This window comes from Tamandua tetradactyla, chromosome 12 (assembly GCF_023851605.1).
Source record: "Tamandua tetradactyla isolate mTamTet1 chromosome 12, mTamTet1.pri, whole genome shotgun sequence".
NCBI lineage: Eukaryota > Metazoa > Chordata > Mammalia > Pilosa > Myrmecophagidae > Tamandua > Tamandua tetradactyla.
Genome location: NC_135338.1, coordinates 76,129,685 through 76,150,872, shown reverse-complemented (window position 1 = coordinate 76,150,872; position 21,188 = coordinate 76,129,685). Strand labels below are relative to the sequence as shown.

Genomic DNA, 21,188 nt, shown 5'->3' with positions numbered 1-21,188 from the left:
TTTCACTTTCAACCTATATTTATCTTTGGGTCTAAGATGTGTTTCCTGTAGACAGCATATAGAAGGATCCTGTTTTTTAATCCATTCTGCCAGTCTATGTCTTTTAATTGGGGAATTCAGTCCATTGACATTTAGAGTTATTACTGTTTGGATAATATTTTCCTCTACCATTTTGCCTTTTGTATTATATATATCATATCTGACTTTCCTTCTTTCTACACTTTTCTCCATGTCTCTCTCTTCTGTCTTTTTGTATCTGACTCTAGTGCTTCCTTTAGTATTTCTTGCAAAGCTGGTCTCTTGGTCACAAATTCTCTTAGTGACTTTTTGTCTGAGAATGTTTTAATTTCTCCCTCATTTTTGAAGGACAATTTTGCTGGATATAGGAGTCTTGGCTGGCAGTTTTTCTCTTTTAGTATTTTAAATATATCATCCCACTGTCTTCTAGCTTCCATGGTTTCTGCTGAGAAATCTACACATAGTCTTATTGGGTTTCCCTTGTATGTGACGGATTGTTTTTCTCTCGCTGCCTTCAAGATCCTCTCTTTCTCTTTGACCTCTGACATTCTAACTAGTAAGTGTCTTGGGGAACGCCTATTTGTGTCTAATCTCTTTGGGGTGCGCTGCACTTCTTGGATCTGTAATTTTAGGTCTTTCATAAGAGTTGGGAAATTTTCAGTGATAATTTCTTCCATTAGTTTTTCTCCTCCTTTTCCCTTCTCTTCTCCTTCTGGGATACCCACTACACGTATATTTGTACGGTTCACATTGTCCTTGAGTTCCCTGATACCTTGTTCAAATTTTTCCATTCTTTTCCGGATAGTTTCTGTTTCTTTTTGGAGTTCAGATGTTTCATCCTCCAAATCACTAATTCTATCTTCTGTTTCTTTAAATCTGTCGTTGTAGGTATCCATTGTTTTTTCCATCTTTTCTACTTTATCTTTCACTTCCATAAGTTCTGTGATTTGTTTTTTCAGTTTTTCTATTTCTTCTTTATGTTCAGCCCATGTCTTCTTCATGTCCTCCCTCAATTTATCGATTTCGTTTTTGAAGAGGTTTTCCATTTCTGTTCGTATATTCAGCATTAGTTGTTTCAGCTCCTGTATCTCATTTGAACTATTGGTTTCTTCGTTTGACTGGGCCATATGTTCAATTTTCTGAGCGTGATCCGTTATCTTCTGCTGGCGTCTGGGCATTTAGTCAGATTTCCCCGGGTGTTCGACCCCACAGGTTGAAAGATTTTTCTGCGCAGTCTCTCGGTTCTGTTCTTTCTATCCTGCCCAGTAGGTGGCGCACGTGGCACACGCCTGTCTGTGGGTTCCACCAGCGAAAGTTGCTGTGGGTCCCTCAACTCTGGAAAACTCTCGCCGTAGGGGAGGTTCGGCAACCGAAGCGTCTTGGAAGAATGCCAGCCGGCCCGGGGTTCCAAATGCGGGGAGGGTCGCCGGCTGTCGCAGCACAGGAGAGCGTCCGGCCAAATTAGCTAGTCGGCCCGGGGCACCAAGCGTGGCGGGAGGGCGCCAGCTGTCGCAGCCCGGGAGAGTGCACTGTTCCCAGCCGACGGGGGAGTCACGTGTTTGGAAGGGATCCCCCGGTCACTGTTCTCCGCAGTCTGGGGATTTCCGACCCAACTATCTCAGTTGTTCCGGGGGGCCTCGTGTGGTGGGGGCACCAGCCGCCGCGGCCTAAGGGGACCGCCTGTCCAATTCTACCAGCTGGCCTCGGAAGGTGGAAGGGAGGGACTCCGGTCGCTTGCTGTCCCACCCAGGAAAGCCCGTGCCCCTTGGTGATCTCACCGGAGCTGGTTCTCCCAGATAGTCAGCCGTTCCAGGATGGGGTACGCTGTCCCTTTAATCTCCCTCGTGGCTCCGGGAGCTGCTCTGTATTATCTCCACTCCCCCAGTAGTTGTTCTGGAGGAGGAAAGGTGAGGGCGGCAAGGCTGTCGAGGCTGGTGGCGGAGGAGCACGGTGAAGGCGGGGGAAGAGGGCACCGTGTTGGTTGGAGAGCAGCCGGAGCAGGAGGGGGAGGAGGGGGGTAGGGAGGTCGGGCGGCTCGGCTGCTGCGGGGCGCGTGCGCCGCGCGGCGGGCCGGCGGAGAAAGAGAGGGGGTAGGGAGGTCGGGCGGCTCGGCTGCTGCGGGGCGCGTGCGCCGCGCGGCGGGCCGGCGGAGAAAGAGAGGGGGTAGGGAGGTCGGGCGGCTCGGCTGCTGCGGGGCCTCCACTGTTTATTAAGGATTGTTTGTTGATTGCTTACTAGGGTAATGGTCTGTTATTGACCATTTATGCTGTGAAATAAAGCAGTATTTTTTTAGTAGTTAGAAACAGGAGCTTTGGCATCACTGAGATCTGTTTGAGTCTCAGTTCTAACTCAGTACTAACTTTGACCATCTGAAAATGTCACCTCACTTCTCCTACACAAGTTACCTTGGAAGGACTTATTATCAGGAGCCAATTTATAGAGTTTCTGTGAAAACTGAATACACTGTTAATGCCTGTAAACCAAATGAGAAGAACTAGTTATGTGCTCATATAAGTCATAATAATAAAGCTAACTATGGAATGTGAAATGATATTTAGACTATTAAAGAATGTTCTGATTAGGTGAAAGGTGTATGTTCAGGAACATATAATTAAAGAGTTTGTCATGAAGATGCAGATGCGGTATGCTAGATAATGCAATGGCATAATAAGGAACCTGAGGGTCACCTGGCCTCCATGTACTCCTTTTCTAAAGGCAAAGTTTTGTGTGTAAGCAGTCAAACCTCATAGCTAGGGCTATAGTACTGTGCTGGTTTGAAACTGTTACCTACCCCCAGAAAAGCCATGATCTTCCAATCCATTCTTGTGACTGTAGACCTATTTTGGTCGGACCTTTTGATTAGGTTGTTTGCATGGAGATGTGAGGAAGGTGTCCACAAAGTCCTATGGGGATGTTTAGGAATCTCGCTCACTCTCAGCAACTCTGAGCTGTCCATGGTCCTCTCCCCTTTCCTTTCTTTAGCTCACTAGTCTCTGATTTGCTGCTCTGACATGTGGTGCTGCTCCTTTCTGCCTGGTAGGGTGAAGGGATTTTACTCAGCCTGTGGCCAGTAGGCATCTTTCTCTACTGTCGCCACTCTTTATCCCCAATTCTTCTCAAGCATCTCCTCAGTGTGGCTTCCCAAGGACCAAAATTAGAAAGAGAGAGAGCACCCCCTGCCATTTAGTCTTTTCTGTGCTTCTCTGCAATTTAGCTTTCTGCCAGTTTTGACCTGATCAGGTCCCCAGTCTAATTGTAATAGATGCTTCTAACTTCTTCTCACACATGATCAGAACCATAAGACACCTTCATTATTATTAACAGGAGGTTTTTTTCCCCAACCTCACATTATTAAATGCATTTGCAAAATTCCTATGGGAGAATTAAAGGCGGCATGAATCATACAAGGCTGAGGCGGGGTGGGCTGAGTCACCAGGGCCAGGAGTGTTATAGTGCAGTGACCCTTCCATGATGGATGGCCAAGAGAAATGACCCAAGAGAAAGAGGACATCTGATTTGTGGTGTTTTCCTAGTCCCAGGGATGATTCTTCTGAGGCATAGCGCCTTTTCCTGGTCCCACTTTTTGACACTGGCGAACAAGAGCACAGATTTACCTAGGATTAGTACTGCAGTGATAACAACAGCAGGCACACATTTCCCAGTGAGTTGAGTTTACTGACCCCGAAGAGATGAAAGTATGACCCCAGTTGCATTCACATTGTGCTTAGTCAATTCCTTCAGTGCATTAAGTTCAAACTGCACTGTGCCACGGAAATATTCACATATCACTCTTACTGATGCTAAAACGTGTCACCGGTTCGTTTGCAGACATGGTGCAGACACGACAGGTGGAGGTTCCCCCTCTATTCATGATAACACTGATGGAGGAGGGACAGGACTCTGAAGCTGTCACACACCAGGTATGGATGCTGCTCAGATCTGGTGTGTATGCCCCTTAGACAGATATACCCCTTACAGCAGGCATGGGTGCTTCTCAGGCAGGGTGTGGGTGCCTCTCAGCTGGTGCAGGTACAGCCCCTCAGCACACTCACATTGAAAAGATAAATGAGGTCATGGAATCAGCAATTAATTGATAACAAAGGTATAGCCTACCTGGATTTAAAAGACATTTAAGAAGGGAGAAAAAGTAGAACATCTAAAAAGCAGAAACCTCTAGAGAGAGAGTGAAAGTGAGAAGGCTGCTCCAGCCAGCATGCCCTCTGAGCACAGCTGTCCTGTTCAGGGTAGTGGGCACGTCAACACCAACAGCACTGTTGCAGACCCAGAAACAAAAAGCAAAGGACTACAGAGGTTGTTGACTAACCTATATTGATGCTTACACGCATGAGTGTGTTTTAGAAGAGAATTCCCTCTGCTATCATTATCCTATAAAAATATGAATATGCATCTCAACACTCTGACATGTTAAATACATCTTTGAAGGATGTCCAGGCTGCTTGGGGTCACATATCTTAGTCTGCCAGGCCTGGTGTAACAGATTACCATGGATAAGAGAAAGTTATCGTCTCACAGTCTTGGAATCTGGAATCCAAATTCAAGGTGTTGGCATGGCATTCTCCCTCTGAAGTCTTGCAGTGCCCTGCTGCTGGCTTGTCAGCAATCCTTAGCTCATCTCAGCTCTGCCCCATGCTCTTCTGTCTTCTGTCTCCTACTCTTGTCTGTCCAAATTTCCTCTGTTCATAAGGATTTAGTTTGGCCTCATCTCAACTCATAGGGCCTTTGAAGATCCTACTTACAATTGAGTTCACATCCACAGGATTGGGGTTAGGACTTGAGTAGGTCTTTGTGGGGCACATGATTCAATCTATCACAACACATGAAAACACCATGAGAACAACAACTCTTGTTTCTCTGTCCTTGCCTTTGCCTGGTGCTTCAGGACCCCCAACCCTCAGGAAAGTGCTTCCAGTGACTCTAAGTATACAGAGGCACAGGTGAACTCCTGTGAATGAGTGAGCCATACCCTGTGCTGCAGCCTAGGCCTCTGTTCCTGCCTCAGCTAGTCCCCTGAGGTGTCCCTGAGATTCCAACTGAGCCTGCAGTGAGGAGGTAGCTGCCCTGGAGTCCGCAGTAAGCCTATTATACAGTCTCCACCCAACCCCCAACTCTCCCCATGAGATAATGCTGCCCCCCTGCCCAGTAAACACACCCTTGGCCAAACAATCCTCCTCGGAATCTGCTCTTAGCTACCAACCCTCAACAGAACTTTAAAGCCAAGCTCATACAATAATTTGCTCATCTTCTATTCTACCAGTGGTATCTTCCAAGCTTTAAACATTGTCACTATGTTGACTGATTTCATTTAAGTTAGGGAGTGAAGTTCCAGCCCTCACAACACTATGTATTTGCCCAGAGCTTGGTGTCTCTCAGCTTCTTCTCTGTAGGAATTAGCATGATGCTGAGCCTATGCCGTTGAGTAAACAAGTGCCACCCTGAGTTTCTGGGAGCCCCTGTCCTGGCCTCCTGACCTTGTCCTAGGACCCCCGAGTCTCTGGTAGTCCCTTCCCTGCTTTCTTGCCCTTGCCCCTGGACAAACAAGTCCCTATGAGCCCCTGCCCTGGCCTCCTGACCTGCCTTGGGACCCCTTGAGCACAACAGGTCTAGAAATGAAAGGCTTCTACCTGGTCTAGTAAGAAGCTGCAGGGATCCTCCTCCAGGTTGAGGCTGTACCCATTAAGATTTTGGTTTTTAGAAATTTTGCGCAACACCGCTGTTTACCTCACGTGGTTCTCACATGCATTAAAAGTGTTTCATAAACTATAAAGCATTTCAGTAAGTGCAACCTTACTCATGTTTAACAAATACTGAGGGGCATGAAGGGAAGTAAAACAGTCTGCTGTCAAGGATTCAGGGAAGCCTTCACAAAGCTTCACAAGAAGCTGGGCCTGTGTCATTCTCTCTTTCCATAGCTGTCTCTCCAGCACTCATAACCAGACCCTGGCTCAGTTGCTCATGGCACCACAGCCCTAACAGGCTGAGCTGTCCTGTCTCTCACGAATGAAGTGGTGAACCAAACCTTTACGCTCTGAAATTACCTGAATTTTGGAAGTCTCAAGCCAAGGGACGGGTGCTGCCATTCCTCTGGTTTAGGAGCTACTTGCTTTCTTGAAATCAAGGATGTTCATGTGATTATAGCACCACTGCCTCCCAGCAATGATGATGTCTCATGTCCCAGGACCACTGCACCCTACATAAACTTCTGTCTGTCCTCCTCATTTTAAGGTTGCACTCTTGTCCAAATTCTTGTCTACTGGAGAGTGGACCTCCAATTCCAGGACGAGCCTTGGATGGCAGATATCATACTTATCTTACCCCCTACCCCCAACTTCCATCCCATGCCCTCTGTGCCCACAGGAGGTTGCAAGGTTTAGACAGGACACAGAACTCAGAAAAGACTGGGTTTGCCATACTGGGGCTGAAGTAAAAATGTGGGTGACTTTGGCCAGGCATCTTCCAAACATGCCTGTTTCTTCACCTCCACAATGAGATAAAATTCCTATATCCATACACATAGACACCTAGAGAGAAAACCAGCTAAAGTCATTCTAATCCTTGGGGCAAATGAACATAACCTCTGTGCTTTCTCCTTACCTGACAACTCTAGCCATCTCAGGACAGAGGTTGGCATTCTCCTTGCCACTCTTTCAATTCACCTATATCTTACTCTAACCTGCACTCAGCCTGAGGAGACCTCGTCAACTTGGCCTTCCCTGTCTGGCTATAGCCCTAGGCATGAACTCAGTGCCCTGAGATTCTATAATTCTCATTCTTGCTACCTCATCACTGACTCTCAGCTGGTGCTAATTTGTATGGTTATTTCTCAGGCTCCCTTCAGAGACCCATGGGGTTCCAAGTATCTTAGTTTGTCAGGGCTGCTATAACAAATATCAAACAATGGATTGGCTTGAAGAATGGAAATTTACGGCCTCATGGTTTTGGAGGTTAGAAGCCCAAAGTCAACGTGTTGGCAAGGCTAAGTTTCCTCCTGGTTTCTAGTGTTCTGGTGCTGTCCTACTGTAATCCTTGGGGTCCCTTGAATTGTATCTGTATCTTCTGTAACATGGCAAACTCTCTGTCTTTGTGTCTGCCTTGTATTTTCTGCTGACTTCTGACTTTGTCCTGTGGCTTTTCTGACTCTAGCTTCTTTTTATAAGGCCTCAAGTACTATGGATGAAGGCCTACCATGATTCAGTTTGGCCACATCTAAATAGGATTGTAGAAGGTCCTGTTTACAATGAATCCACACCTTAACTGATAATACATCTTCAAAGAGTTCCATTTACAAATGGGTTTACACCCACAGAAGTACAGGTTGAAATTAAGAATGTGTTTTTCCTTGGTACATGATTCAATCTACCACACAAGGGACTATGTGCTACCTTACCTTCTATTTCAAGTGGAAAGTCTTGCTCTGTACATGGGGGCCAACTATTATTTTCATTTTGTCTTGGGTTTTAGTCTGGGACAAGTGCAGGTCCTCATCTAAGGTCACAACCAATGGATAAACAAAAGGTCCAATTCAGGCAAGATCCCTTCACCAGTAGTGTTCAGATAGGTCTGGTGAGAGAGTCTCCGTTCCCTTTCTGGGTATAAATGGTGGTGCTGACAGCAGGCAATGCTTCTGCCCCTCTCTGTTCTCACCCCCAGCTCCAGCAGGAGGTATCAGGTCAGGGCATGGAGGAAAGAAGGATGAGAATTGGCATTCACATTATGGTTTTCAGGGCCCTGGCATCCTCCATCCTTCATCCCTCTCTCCATGGGTCTGAGCCCTTGCAGGCACTCCAGCTTGGCAGACTGCTCTTCTCTTCAACTCTGGCTGGCTACCACTGTTGGGTTCTATTCCTGGGAATAAATACAAGATTTTAGAGGGCAAAGGCTACAGGGTCAGGAAAACATAATATTTGTTTCCTTCTTTCTTTATTTATAAAACATTTCCCTATAATTGACACTATTTATGTAAAACAGAGTTTCAGAAATGCATTACAGGATCAATAATGATGACTTGTCCAAGTGCTTTCCACAAGAACTATTCCCGACTCCCAGCAATAGAGGAAGGCAGTGGCCATTTTATAACCCAGTAGGGTATGCTTCTTGTTGTCATTTCTCTGTAGTCAAAGATCATAAATCAAGAGTTCAGTTTGTTTGTTTTTTAATTTACAATACTTTACATGCAAGACATTATTTAACCTCTCAGTCAATTGAATTTGGGATTGTTTCCTTTTTCTTTTCTTCCCTGTCTTTCAGTCAACAAATACCAAGGTAAATTCTTAAACTGTATTTAGAGGAGAACATTGCTGAGACCTACAGGATTAATTAAGGGAGATCAGAACATGCTATAACTAGAGGAAACCTTTTACTGGATCAATGAGTAAACTCAGATGCAACATTTGAGGTAGAGTTGCCTCCTGAGAGATGCAGAGGTGTGGCTCTCATTTCTTCAGTGACATTTTTAGACACTTGCTGTGGACAATATGATTTTTGTAGAAGGAGATCTCCTTTTCTTACCGTTTGCTTGGAAAATAGATTGAATACCATTCGATTCCAAGTTATTAGTTTATAGTACTGAACTTTCCATTTTTGAACCACCATGTGTATCAACAATCCCATGGCTTTGAAAGAGAGTTGAGGGAATTAAAAAAAAGTATGTAGAACAAGATCTGAAAAACAAGAAAGCAAACTTAAAGTGTAGTGACTTAGGAGATGTTAATTTTTAGTTTTAATGTACCCCCCAAATTTACATCATTTGAGACATGTTATTCTTAAAGTAGTTCTTCGTCTTAGAGTGGTGTAGAGATACCCTATATCCCTGTGTCACACGATGCACTGTCTCATTTCTTGAGCCCTTTACCCAAATTATGTTTCCAGTTGTCTCTGTAATTTTTGCCCTATTACAACCAAGTAGTTCTTCTCTAGAATGTCTAAATGACCCTTAATAATTTCTCCTGTATGTTTCAGAATAAACATAACTTGTTTTAGTTTCATAAAATGTTTCTTTCCTACATGTGGTAGTTAAGTTCAGTTGTCAACTTGGCCAGGTGAAGGCACCTAGTTCTGTTGCTGTGGACATGAGCCAATGGTACGTGAACCTCATCTGTTGCTGATTACATCTGCTGTTGGCTAGGAGGCATGCCTGCTGCAATGAATGAAGTTTGACTTAATTGTCTAGTGCTTAAATGAGACAGTGCAAGTAGCACAGTCCAAGCAGCTCAGCACACCTCATCTCAGCACTCACAGCTCAGCCAGCCCAGGCCTTCAGAGATGCAGAAAGGAATCACCCCGGGGAAAGTTGTTGGAACCCAGAGTCCTGGAGAGAAGGCCAGCAGAGATTACCCTGAGCCTTCCCACATAAGAAAGAGCCTCAGATGAAAGTTAGCTGCCTTTCCTCTGAAGAACTAATGAAATAAATCCCCTTTATTAAAAGCCAATCTGTCTCTGGTGTTGCATTCCGGCAGCTAGCAAACTAGAACACTCCATTTTTCAGATACTCAAAATTTGAAACTAACATGCTGACCTTCCTCTTCACATGACAAATAAGGATGATGAAGATGCTGTTGTATATCTTTATTTTTGAGTAAAGCCAGGCTGTAGAAGTTTTTATGATTGTCCCCACACTGATAATATGATTAAAATCAATGAATTTGATGGTTGCAGTACTTTTTGTTTTCCTGGGCTGAAGTTGTATATTCTTTTTAAGAACCCTTCTTAATATATATTTCTACCTTTTGAATGCAGATTCCTCTATAATTCTGTTCTCAGCCGATCTCTCTTTTCACTCTTAATTCTTTTCTTGGGAATCTTAACTCATCCTGAGCCTTTAGCACATTCTTCTACAGAAGAGTCCCAAACTGCATTCAACATTTCCATGCTTCCCCCGGGGAAGAACCAAGTTCTTTATGTGAATGTTGGAAGTCAGTAGTGGGATAGATCTGACCAGGTGCATAGACCTACATGAGGACCCTGTCATTTGTTGGTGATATTTTCCAGGTGACAGGGTTTGCATGTGAAAAAATCTTTGCAGATCATATGCAAGGTGCTTAAAAAGGCACCAGACAGATAATAAATACTTCATCAGGGCTAGCTGTGACTCTTACCAATATGATTCTTTTTAGATACACCTCTATCCTTGAATTAAAGGCCAGTACTTCCTTCAAAGGATCTAAAAGCAAATTCATTCTTTTTTAAGGTGAATCGATGTGAGACATGTGCTTCAGAACTCTCGAAGTATTTGGGCCAATGGTTGCATATTTCAGGAATATAGTTTCTTGGTGTAAATGATGATCTAAAAATAGATTTGGCAAATGACCAAATGACCTAACTTCCCAAAATAGGAGTCCAAATCCCTGAATGTTTAAAATATTATGGACCTTATAATGAAGGCATTAGGGAAAAATTCTTACAATGAATTTTTAACACTTCCATGTCTCCTTACAAATCAGAGATTGGGGCTCTCTGATTTCAACTACAGCGACAGTGATTTCTCTGGGAGCCACTGGCTGAAATCCATGATCCAGACAATAGCTCTCCTGTAAATAGATCACAACCCCAAAGCTCTCTGAGTAGAACCTTGTGCTAATTCTCAATACAATTTCACTTTAGACTTTTTGCCGCATGTAGGACCCAGAGCCCAGAATGAAATTAAAAGCAATCAGTTACCAAGTTTAAAAGATTTTCCCCTTGCTCTTCATTGTGATAGCATCTCTTTGATGATTTTGATTTATCTTCAGGATCCGAAGCAATCGAAAGTCCTGATAAATTATTTTTAAAACCATAAAGAGTGGGGTTGTGAATAATTTATTTAAAGAAGCAGCCTTCATGTGTATTGTTAAAGTATTTATTTTTAACCCAACATTAATTTGAGGTAGCTGTGATGAAATTTTCTTATAAACAACTGAACTATCTTTTCTTTTCTAGGTGGAAATTTAAGAACAGATTATAATTAAATTAAATGATACTTTTCTTACTGAAGTAATAGAAGTGCATTACAAAAAATGGGATTGGGAATAAAATAGTTTTTAAAAGATTTGCAATCCCACTACCCTAATGTGTCTACTTTTAGCATTTTGGTGGTTTTGAAAAAAATTATTAAAGATATGTGTATACACATACACACACATATATCTCTATAAATGTATATATAAAGATATATATAATAAAAGATGTTACATCTTACATATATAAAGTATGTAAATATTTGTATTTGTGTAGATAGATAGATAGATAATACAGATAGGTGATAGACAGGTAGATAGATGCAAAAGGATATTATACCATTAAATGGATTATTCACACTTTACTGTGATGGTTAGGTTATGGTGGCAAATTGGGCAAGTGATTATGGCAAGTTGTCTGGTCAGGCAAGCACTAGCCTGCCCATTGCTGCAAGGATATTTTGTCACTGATTGATCAGCCAGAAAGATGGTGTATTAAATCATCAGCCAGTTGATTGCATCTGTGGCTGAGTATATCTGCAATCAACTCAACAAGGAGATGATCCAATCAGTTAAAAGCTTTTAAGAAAGAAGAGACACTCTTTCACTGTTTCTTCAGTTCATCCTGTAGAGTTCATCCAGACCCTTCATTGGAGCCACCAGCTTCAGAACCTGCCCTATGAATGTGGACTCTTCCATTCCCATGGCTAGAAAGCTGTTGCAGTGACCCAACATGAGATCAAGGGACTTTTGCTGGAGGAGGAGCAAAAACAGGAATGAAGAGGAATGGACAGTTGAGATGATTCAAAGCAATTAAATGGCAAAGCAACATATCATTAGGTACCAATAGAACCACAGACAGTCCCATGCATGTATATATATATGCCCAGAAATCAAACCAACACTGAGAGTTTGTTTTACAGATGAGCTGGGTAGTTTCTAGAAACACTCCAGCCCAGAGGACCTCATGTAAAGACGTGTCACCTGTGAGTAGAACTTAAAAATAAATCTTGCTACTTTGCAGTGTTTTTCCAAGGAAGAAGGAGGCATTTCCTGGAACTGTTAAGGACAATTATCCTGGTTAATTGCTCATTCAAATTTTTTTTTAATTCAAGAACTCAAGTCTTGGAGTCACCTTAAAGAGAGCATCTTTCAGTAGGGAGCAAATGGCAAATTGAAGAATCTTAGCACCTGCATCAGCCACTCCTGTCATTGCCCAATGGGCTTATGAGCAAAGTGGGCATGGTGTTAGGGATGGAGGTTATGCATGGGCTCAGCAACATGGACTTCCATTCACCAAGGCCAACATGGTTACAGCCACTGCTGAGTGCCCAATCTGCCAGCAGAAGAGACCCATACTCAGTCCCTAATATGGTACAATTCTCCGAAGGAATCAGTATGCTCCCTGGTGGTAGGTTGATTACACTGAACCACTGCCAACACAGAAGGGGAAGCAATTTATTCTAACTGGAATAGACATGCTGCGGATATGGGTTTGCATTCCTTATACCCAATGCATCCTCCAAAACTACCATTTGTAGACTTATGGAATGCTTTATCCACCATCATGGTATTCCACACAGCTTTGCTTCTGATCAAGGAACCCAGTGTTCTTCATGAGGCTGTTTATGTTCTGAATCAGTGTCCACTCTATGGTGCTCTTTCTCCCATAGTCAGGATTCGTGGGTCCAGGAATCAAGGGGTGGAAATGAGAGTGACACCACTCACTATCACCCTTAGTCGCCCACTAGAAAAATTTTCACTTCCTGATTCTGAAACCTTAAGCTCTGCTGGTCTACAAGTCTTAGTTCCAAAAAGAGGAGTACTCCCACCAGGAGATACAACAATGATTCCATTGAACTGAAAGTTAAAACTGCCACCTGGCCACTTTGGGCTTCTCATGCCACTGAATCAATAGGCATGAAAGGAGATTACTTTTCTGTCTGGAGTGATTGATCCTGACTATCAAGGGGAAATAGGATTGCAACCACACAGTGGAGGTAAAGAAGAGTTTTCCTGGAATACAGGAGATTCCCTAGGGTGTCTCTTATACTACCATGCCTTGTGATTAAAATCAATGAAAAACTGCAACAACCCAACACAGGCAGGACTAACAATGGCCCAGTAACTCCAGGAATGAATATTTGGGTCACCCCACCTGGCAAAAAACCATGGCCAGCCAAAATGCTTGCTGAGAATTTCCTCCCTGTTTTGTTATGAGTATGTTTGCATTTGTATATAAGCAAATATCTTATTTTCTTCCTATCGTATGACATAATTTGTATTGTTCATGTTATAGTATTTAAGTCATAAGATATGAAGTTTAAGAGTTAATGTTACCTAGGGACTTGCACCCATTCTGGAGAGATGTAGTGTGTTTCTGATTGCATTCAGGACAGTTGAGTATTGTTAGGTGAAACATATGTGTGTTACTGTATTCTATTTGGAAATTAAGCATGTTTCAAAGTAATGTTTATAGCTGCCAAGCTGAGAAAGTGTGGACTGTGATGATTAGGTTCCAGTGTCAACTTGGCCAAGAAATTATGCCCAATTGTCCATCAGGAAAGCGCTAGCCTGACTGTTGTTGCAAAGATATTTCATGGCTGGTTGATTCACCAGAAGTATGGTTTATTAAACCATCAGTCAGTTGATTGCATCTGTGGCTGATTACATATGTGATCAGCTAAACAATGCCACCTGCAAGTGAGATAATCCAACCAGATGAGGTAGAAGAGAGACTTTTCCACTGTTTCTTCAGCCATTGAGCCTCTCCTCTGGAGTTCATCCTGACCCTTCATTGGAGCTGCCAGCTTCACAGACTGCCCTATGGATTGTGGACTGTCATTCCTACCGTTGCCTGAGACACCTTTATAAATCTCATATTTACAGATTTCTCCTGTTGGTTCTGTTCCTATAGAGAACCCTGAATAAAACACCTACTTTCCAAGCTTTTAAAAAGAGAGAACTATGAATTTCAGTTCCGTCCAATATCCCCTCACAAAGGTGTCATTCTTGGGCTATGGATTCTTTCCTTGGTGGGCAATGTTAATTGAATTGGTTGAGTATCTGTGCCAGAATCCACATGGACAATATACTCATGCAGGATTCAGTGATTTCTCCTTTTCCCACATGACAGAACACTCATACATATAATCTTTTTTATATTTAGAACAATTTCCTTTTTCAAACATTTTATTGAGAAATATATATACCGTATATGCAGAAAAGTGATAAATTTCAAAATATATTTTAACAAGTAGTTATGTAACAAACTTCAAAATATGGTATGGGTTACAGTTCCACAATGTCAAGTATTTCCTTCTAGTTGCTCTAATACACTGGACACTAAAAAGAAATATCAATATAATTATTCAATAGTCACACTCATTTGTAAAATACTATCTTCTCTGTCATGACTCCTCTGTTTGATCCTTCTCTCAATCTTTAGGAATATTTGGGCAAGGACTATTCTAACATCTTCATGTTGAGAAGGGATATTGACATGGGTAGAGGGATACAACTGGTTGATGTTCTTGGAGAGAATGGTTTCTTTTGGGTTTCAGGGCTTCTTAGGCATAGGAACAATCTGGAGGTTTTAGGTTTCTGAATAAAACTGAGTGAAAGTGTTAAAGAGTCTCAGATATAACCCTGGGTATTCTTTATAGTTTCAGGAACACTGTTGGTTGGAGTTTGGCATACCCTGGCAATTTGCAATATCTAGGAAATATATTTAAAATCTCTTAGCTTTTGCAACATTTCTTTACCACTTTCTGGTCAAGAAGGCATTTTCCATCCCATGAAACCAAGACCAAGTTCATCCCTAGGACTCATGTTCCATGTTGCCAGGGAGACTCATGAAATCATGTCCCACATAGAGGGGAGGGTAATGAATTTATTTACAGAATTAGGCTTAGAGTGAGAAAAGCCATATCTGAACAACAAAGGAGGTTCTCTGGAAGTGACTGTCTAAGGCATAATTATAGGTAGGCTTAGCTTTCCTGTTACAGAAATGAATTTCATAAAAGCCAGCCTCAAGATTGAGTACTTGGCCTGTTAACTTAGTAGTCCCTAATGCTTGAGTGAATGTCAGGAATTTCTCAGGTAGGGAATTTTAATAATTCCATAATTTTTCACCAGTCCTAAAGGGACTTTGCAAATACTTTTTTATTATCTGCCCAACATACTCTGGAAGAACAATTTCCTTTTAACAAATTCCCAGAACCAGAGTTCATGATTGAGTATTTCTTAAATTTTAAAATATACTTCCGCTTTTAAAGCTATTTCCTTCCTTAGCTCTGCATTACTGTAACATGAGTGGGCTGGGAGGGATGCCCATGAGAAGTGTTGTCGTCCAAGACAGAGCCCATGGAGACTATTGTACCGAGCTCCCAATACTCTCTAATCTTCTATCTATGACTGCCCGATGGCCCACAGTTCATCTGAAGGAGGGGGCTTAGTTTGCCTGAGCTTCAATCACAGAACCACAACCTGGTTTTAGTATAAACAACAGAAATTTATTGGATCACTGTTTTGAGGCTCAAAGAAGTCCAAAATCAGGCATCAGCAAATAACACTTTCTTCTCAAAGTCTATACTGCTTCTGGTGCTGATTTACAACAATTCTTGGGGTTCCTGTTTCTCTCTGCCTTCCCTCATGTAGGGATGTCCTCTCCTTTTCCCCTTCAATGACTTCCAAGTTCTCTTTATAAGACCTTCAATAATCCAGATTAAGACCCACTCCCATTCAGTTGGGATCCACCTTAGTTAAAATAAATAAGTAAAACATCTTCAAGAGGTTCATTTTACACCATGGGGACATGGATTAAGATTAAAAACACATCTAAATGGGGGCATGTAATTCAGTCTAACACAGAAGGGTTTGATTTTGTCCTATGTCTATGTCCCCAAAATGCTACTCCATGATTACCAGTGCCTAGGAAAGAGATAAAAGAAAAGCCATGTTTCACCCCAGCCCTTAAATGCAAATCTGGCTTTTAGTCTGCTTTAAGTACAGAATCACTTTTTTAGAAACCCTGAAATATTGAAGTGTTGCCTGACTTTAATAGTCTCCTCAGAAGCATTTCTTGGATGACCTAAATAGTAGATAGTTTGGCCTGACCCCAACAGCTACCTAGAAAACAGGTCCTAACCTGAACTTTCCATCTATTTGACCCAGACAGGAAATGTCAGCCAATGGAGCAGCAGTGAATGTGGTAACGCTAACAGTGACACCATAAAGGAAATTTCTTCCCCTCTACCCCTCAGTTTTCTTATCTATAAAATGAGAGTGCTAGATTTCAAGAGTTTTTATTTCTGTATTGAGGGTAGAGCAGTGTCTCCTCCCAGCCTGTATCAGTCAATGTTCTCCAGAGACACAGAACCAATGGTTGGTAGAAAGATAGATGGATAGATAGATAGAGATGAGGAGATAGATAGAAGGACAGACAGGCAGACAGATAGATTTTAAGGGACTTGTTCATGCAATTATGGGGCAGGAAGACCAAGTAGGCCAGTAGGCTAGAAATTCTGGTGAAGAATGATGTTGCAGTGTTGAGTTTTAAATCCCTTGAAGTGGCAGCAGGCTGGAAACTCAGGCTGGAGTAAATGGTGTAGACTTGAGGCAGTATTTCTTGTTTTTTGGGAAACCTCAATTATATGCTCTTAAAATCAGCTGCCAACTGATTGGATTAGTGCCACACACATTCCCCTATGGAGGGGACTAATGTTTACTTAAAGACAACTGATAGTAAATGTGTAAATGCTACCTCTATAGTAACAACTAGGCCAGTGTATGGTGATACAATTAGGCACCATAGCTTAACCAATTTGGCAGATAAAATTAACTAAGACTGATCGAGCAGAGAATCACTGCTAAAGTGATATCTGATGAAAATGTTTTCTAGCTTTCCTTTAAAAACCTTTCAGGCTTTTAAGGTGGAAAGAATAGCATAAGAAGTACAGATTAGATGATTTCTAAATCCCTACAAATGTAATATCTATTTTGCTGTGGATCAGGAGTGATTTAGTGTATTGTGTTCATCAATTTAGCTGTTAAGCTTAATAGAGGTCCTCTGCCATTCATAAGGCAAAGAATTTCATAGCCCTCTATGTAGAAAATATCAATTCTACATGACTCTAAGTTTCCTTTCAATATAGGAGCTGAACATCATCTTTTGGTAGGAAGGAATGACCTCCCTGGAAGTGTAGGGGATCAAGAAGAATCTTTACTTTCCTTGGAATGCTACTTTGCCCATCCCCACCCATCCCCAGACACTCAATCATTTGTCAAAGACTAGTGCTTTTTTTTCTCTCTCCAGAGTATGGTAGTCATTACATTTACTTACTCATTCATAGTCAGATATTCTATTCTTCCTAATTCCGTTGTCCTGATTCTTTTGTCTTAATTCCATTATCTTAAAATAATCACAACCTAGCTTGTGTGCTTTTACCATTTTAATGAAAAACAATAGCTATATCTAAAGGTACCCTCCTCTGTACTTCCCTGTGTCCCATAAATCATGCAATGGAAAGTTTAGCTGTTGAGCAAATGGAAGGTTTGGCTTCAGGACACTGACCTGCAGCAAGCAAAATGCAGTGTTGTGGAGAAAATGATCAGTGTTTGGAAAAGAGGACGCCAAGCATGATTCACTGGGCTTGTTGGGGTACCATTTTCCACACTACTAGATTCTTTAGCAAAGTTCTAAAGTTTAAATAAGTTTACTAATGGAGGAAAATTCATTCTAAAGTTTGTGTTTCTTATTTCTGTTTGAAGAAGAATAAACTAAACCAAACTTGGGAGCTTGTGGGTTGTCAAGATTTCTTCCATCCTTACAACCTATGTCCCAGAGGGAAACAGAGGCATGTATGGGCCTCTCATTCATACTTTAATGACAGTGTGGGATAGCCAAGCCACTGTCCCTAGCACCCAAAACTATGTGATGGATTTTACAGTTCACCTGGTAAAATGTGTATGGAATTAACAATTGTCCCACAAGTGTCTTGCCTTAGCTGCTCAGGTTCTCAGTGAAGTCCTTCACCAGAAAGAATACTAAGACAGAATCTGATACTAACAGAGCGCTGAGTGTGGAGTGCTGTAGGTGGAGAGGGAAGGCTTGGACACGAGAACATTGACGTGGTCATTCTAGCAGGGCATGAGCCCAGACGGAGAGGGGCACAGACCCAGATACAATACATTCCATTTGGAAATTCTGAACATTTTTGTGATTTTATTTTCCTGAAAAGTGGCCAGCAGAAGAGCCCAGGTACAGAAAAGGCCATGTGGATAGGTATGAGTGAAGGATTATTGAAGATACCCAGACAAGAATGGCTGAAAGTGATGACTGAGAACTCTGAGCTGCAGGAGACTGAAACTAGTGGCCTCAGAGGGAGAAGAAAGGGGAGCCCCCAAAATGTGAGCACGCAGGTGCAGCAGGACATAGTGGATGCAAACGGGACCTCAGGTGGACGTCTGCGTTGGTCACTGAGATGCATAAGAATTGGAGGGACAGAGTCTGGGAATGGCTCGGACCACAGTGGAGAGGCCTCCCAGGATAGTGCCTATCTTGGGCTGGTTGTCATCCTGGATGTGGATCCACATTCAAGAGACACCCGGAGGCCAGCAGGTGAATGAGGATGGGAGATGTGGTCTCGGCCAGACAGATGAATTGGCTGGTGGTGGGTGAAGACAAGAGGGCAAGCACAAACTCTTGTCTCAGTCATAAAACCTGCTGCTTGGGCAGACGTGTGGTCATCTCAAAGCTTGGAGCTATGGAAGGAGCACTATATTTTGTGCAGGGGACTTGGTGTCAGTTTTTAGAGAATGCATTCTAAGAGTCACAAGTCTCAATAGTCATGGAGTGACAAAGCCACCCTACCAAATCTGCCTAGTGGCACTTTCCTTTACCCTCTGGGAGTTATGGCCAAAGGATGCTCTCGAGATTAAGGATTGGGTATCTTGTAGGTGTGCTCATTTTGAAATTCTTGCATAGCTATTTCATTTTGTACTTTTATGGTTGGGGAAATACAGTAGCTCAATAATAGAGAAGAAACTAAAACTGAGGTCTCTGCCTCCTGAAATAACACTTTTTATTCCCAAATAACATTTTACTCCTCTTTAATAAAATATCAATTCCAAAATTTAAAAAAAAATGGAAAGAAAAAATTTTCCCGATAAAGTACAAAAATAGACAGGCTCTAAGGTCTTTAAACATTAACTTACGTAAAATGTTGTTGCCCTAACATTGAAGTATCAAGTTCATTAAAAGAAATCAGAAAATGTAGTAGTTTCATAAACAATTAAGATTTAAAATGACCAGAGATTGCTAGGTTGCAAAAATCAATCACTAGGTTGCAATAATGAAATAAGGAATTTTTATTAGAGAAGTCTTGTGCCATACTTACGTTTAAAAATAATATAGAAACTAAGGTAATTATTCAAATGATTCTAGCTACCAAGCTTACTTTCCTTCATATTTTGATAAATCATATTGTTCAAGTGATTTCTAGCCTACCAAATATGCATTTCCTCAAAATCTTGATAAATCATATGAAACTGTGGGTTTTATTTTTGCTCAAAATTATGAGCAAATACTTTTAATTCTCTTGGTATTTACTTTTAAAATTTTAAAAGCTAAAATCTTGGTTAATTAAAGGATAATGTCTACTGTGCTTTTCCAGGTAAAGCAATTTAACATCAATTAAATATCTATTTTAGCACACAATTGTGTCATTTGTATAAGTCTAATAAAATGAAAATACCAAAATGGATTATGATGATAGTCACCTGACTTATTCTACAGATCAAGCGAACTAGTTTTTCTGTTATTGAGTTTATTTCCACATATTGAGAATATCTTCTACTTGGCATAATGTTGAAGCCAGGCCCTGGAGGAGAGGCAGTGAGAGGGGCTCTTTATAGACTCAGAGTCTCGGAATGTGGGGTGGGAGTAAGATTGACTCTTAGCCCTGTTTGTTGCTTCCTGAGAAGTTAATCTTCTCATTATTTTTTTTTAATTGAAGATTTTGTTTTCCTTGAACTACTTGTCCTACTTGCAAAATGATCTTTTAGTCAATGAGATTTTTTTCTTTTTGGTGGGGGCGGGGAGCTGTGCATGGTCTGGGAATCGAACTTGGGTCTTCCACATGGAAGGTGAGTATTCTACCACTAAACCACCCATGTACTCTGGCCAATGGGTTTTATCTGCTTCTTTTTACCCTTAAGTAGTGAAGAGAATAATTAAATTATCCCTCTCTTCTTTGTAGTAATTGCCACTTGAAAATAGGAAACAATTTCTTTTGTGCTCTTATTTATTTATTTTTACCTTGGATTTAAGCCATTAAATGCCTTAGCTCTGAAGGTGTTTTTTTTTTTTTTTTTTTTTTTTTAAGTTTCCTAAAAATAAATTTTACAAATTATAGCCCTGAGTTTCCCAGGCTGCTGTAGTATGCCATTAACACCTGGCTATAAAATCTCCTGCAGTAAGCTATAGTGCAGTTCAAATCTGGTAATTATTCTGTTCCTTTGACTAGTGACTATAGCTTAAAAATATTATTTTAAGTGATTGGGCTGAGTATTATGAGATTAGAAATCTTTGTGATTTATGTGCTTGTGTGTGTGTGAGCACTTTCTTCTTAACTTAAAGAGAATTCAAGAAAATAGAGAAACCTTTAATATATTTAACAATTCTGCATGAAATATCAGACATTCAACACTCAAACTTTAATTCCCAGGTATATGCACACTGGTGCTACATATAGTTGTATGAATAAAGCAAGTGGTTTTAATCATCATAACAGCTCTGGCAAAATGCCACACAATGGGTAGGCTTAATTAAACAACTAGAATTTATCGTCTTACAGTTGAGGTGGTTAAAAGTCCAAAATCAAGGTTCAGCAGGCCATGCTTTCTCTAGGGGTCTATAGCATTCTGGTGCTGGCTTGCCACAATCCTTGGGGATCCTTGGCTTGCATTTCTGCCTCTGTTACATGGTGATTTGTCTCCTTGGTCTCCTCCTGTGGCTTTCTCTGACTTCTGGCTTCTACTGACATCTGACTTCCATTGAATTTCATCCATGTCTCTGTCTAGACTTCCTTCTCTTCTCTTAAGGATTTCAACCATATGGACTAAGGCCCATCCTGATTCAATCTGGCCTCATTCAAATAAGATCTTCCAAGTTCCTATTTACAAACGAGTTCACACTTTGATAATAACATCTTCAAAGGT

General features: G+C 41.5%; 1 protein-coding gene across 5 annotated transcripts in view; it reads left to right on the top strand.

Annotated features, from left to right (window-relative positions):
• The window catches only part of GABRG3 (gamma-aminobutyric acid type A receptor subunit gamma3), a 736,378-nt gene that overhangs the window by 246,793 nt on the left and 468,397 nt on the right, over positions 1–21,188 (top strand). Inside the window, exon 3 of one of the 5 annotated variants that reach the window (XM_077123979.1) lies at positions 3,847–3,938. The exons of the other annotated variants lie outside the window; for them this stretch is intronic. Coding sequence (XP_076980094.1) covers positions 3,849–3,938 — 90 coding nt within the window. The 5' untranslated portion in view covers positions 3,847–3,848. The remainder of the gene's footprint in view (positions 1–3,846; positions 3,939–21,188) is intronic. 5 annotated transcript variants of the gene reach the window in all.